The sequence below is a fragment of the Camellia sinensis genome, chromosome 7 (genome assembly GCF_055761805.1).
Source record: "Camellia sinensis isolate YWXY chromosome 7, ASM5576180v1, whole genome shotgun sequence".
NCBI classification, from domain to species: Eukaryota; Viridiplantae; Streptophyta; class Magnoliopsida; order Ericales; family Theaceae; genus Camellia; species Camellia sinensis.
Genome location: NC_138967.1, coordinates 8212119 through 8214379, shown reverse-complemented (window position 1 = coordinate 8214379; position 2261 = coordinate 8212119). Strand labels below are relative to the sequence as shown.

The following is a 2261-nucleotide window of genomic DNA, read 5'->3' as shown; positions in this document are numbered from 1 at the left end:
AGGATAGAGAATTTGGAAAAGAGAATTTTTCAGATAGGCTTCTCAGCCTAATTTACTCTCATCTGTCACTTTATTCCAAGTTTCTTCTCTATCACAAGATTACAGTCAAAAAGAAAAATCGTATAATAAAAAATTTATTTAAAACAAAAAGATAAAATAAAATAAAACAGAATATTCTCAGTCGTTCCAAACACTTTTAACTTGTCCAACATAAGTCCCACCTTGGCTACACCTACACCCACCACCACACCCGAACATGATAATAAAACCCCCAAAAACAAATACTACTACAAATTATATATTTATCGTATGCATTGTATTCCACAGCTACCTTTATATATACCCCAAGTCTCCCCACCCCACAAGCCCATCACCAAACCAGCATACACTACTACCACTACTACTTCTTCTTCTTCTTCTTCCTCTCTCAATCTCTCACTCTCTCTCTCCCCCTCAAAAATGTCAGGTGTTTGGGTGTTCAAGAACGGCGTGGTCCGACTAGACCAGGGCTCAAGTGGAGGGCGTCGAAAGGTGCTAGTCCACACCCCAACTGATGAAGTCATAACCTCCTATGAAGTCCTTGAGGAGAAGCTGACTTCACTGGGTTGGGAGAGGTACTACGACGACCCGGACCTCCTTCAGTTCCACAAGAGGTCCACACCTCACCTCATCTCTCTCCCTCTTGACTTCAACAGGTTCAGATCCATGCACATGTACGATATCGTTGTCAAGAATCGCAACATTTTTGAAGTCAGGGACTCCTAGTCACCTGGACTGGATTGTCCAATCAACTGGAGAGAAGCCAGATTTTAATTACGCGTGTTCGTGTGTTAAAATTTTATTTTATGTTGTTTTTTGAATTTCAGTTGTGTTTGAGGGGTGTTTAGTGACATATATAGTTGGTTTGAATTGTTTTTAATTTTTATGGTGTCTTTGTAATGTAATTTATTAGGTTTAGTTTTGTGTGCTTAGGAAGTTGATGGAGTTTGAAGCACTTGTTTGTTGTCAATGTTGTGTAAATTATATATATAGTGATTCTGTAATGAAATTTGGGTTGCTTTGTGTGTTCTAATTTCACCTTTATGTTAGCACAAACGAATACAATTATCGAAAATTTTGATCACCAAAATCATTTGTTTGTAATTATAAATGTGAACAAATGTGAAACATCATATATTATTTTTATTCATCTTTTTTTTCTAGTACAAATGTGGTATGGTGATTTTATTATTGTACATTTTGAATGATTGATGATGTGATTTGAGAGAATATTGAAAAGAAAAAAGAAAAAAAATTGGTATCCAAAACACAAATAATATACTTATATATAAAATGATGTGACTATATTAACAACTTATCATTTTGAAATAGAATTTTAGTTAAAATAAAATTTAATTACAGAAATTTCACCCCCAAAATTGATTTATATTTTTTTTAGTAATAGTAGTATGAGTAATGTTATAATTATCAATTTTTTATCATATTATGTTTATTATTTTATGCGTTAATATTACATTAAAAATAAATATAAGTGATGATATTTATACATTTATATTGTGTCATATTATATTAAATATGGTATTAATAAAAAAAATTCTTACCGTAATTTACTCCAAATACACTCTTCTTTGTTCTTATCATACATAATTACTATTCTCATTCTATTTTACTCCATATACACTTCATGTTATATATAATAAAAATAAAAATAATTAATATATTTAAAATAAAGTGGAGTGAGAATAACTACTCCCCCATAAAAAATTGATATCTTTTAGCTATAAAGTGACCTAAAAATGGTGTGGTGTGACGGAAAAACAGAGGGATTCATGTGAGAGGTTAGCCAACCATTAGCTTTGCTTGCTAACAACGTAGAGATGTCACGTGTTTATCTCCTACTGGACCTTATCTATCTAATATTTAGAGAGAGGGAAGTATGTATACATATGATCACAAATAGGAATCAAGCTCGAAATATGTTACGAATTATAAAAATTTGTTTCGAATTTTACTTTTAAAGAAGTTGTAAATATATAGATTTAAAGTTAGTAAAATATAAATTAAATCTAGAATGATTGTAATTTATAGATGTGTTTTTCTGGATAATTTTTTTAAATTTGTAGTATTGTTGATCAAGATCACCTAATACATTTTCAGCATGTTTGTTTGGTGGGATTGAAGGCTGGGATTAGACTAATAGTCTATCTGGACTAATAGTCCGTATTGTTTGTTTTAAATTTTTTGTACCAAACAATTAATTC

The 2261-nt window shown here is 31.1% G+C and overlaps 1 protein-coding gene across 1 annotated transcript; it reads left to right on the top strand.

The window, feature by feature from the left end:
- The first annotated feature begins 459 nt into the window (after positions 1-459).
- LOC114266337 (flowering-promoting factor 1-like protein 1) lies at positions 460-765 on the top strand. The gene has a single exon (XM_028207217.2). It carries the CDS (start codon positions 460-462, stop codon positions 763-765), a length of 306 nt encoding a protein of 101 aa, XP_028063018.1.
- Positions 766-2261: the final 1496 nt, after the last annotated feature.

What these genes read in the sequence shown, in the direction of transcription:
- LOC114266337 (XM_028207217.2), top strand. Translation starts at nt 460, where the DNA reads ATGTCAGGTGTTTGGGTGTTCAAGAACGGCGTGGTCCGACTAGACCAG.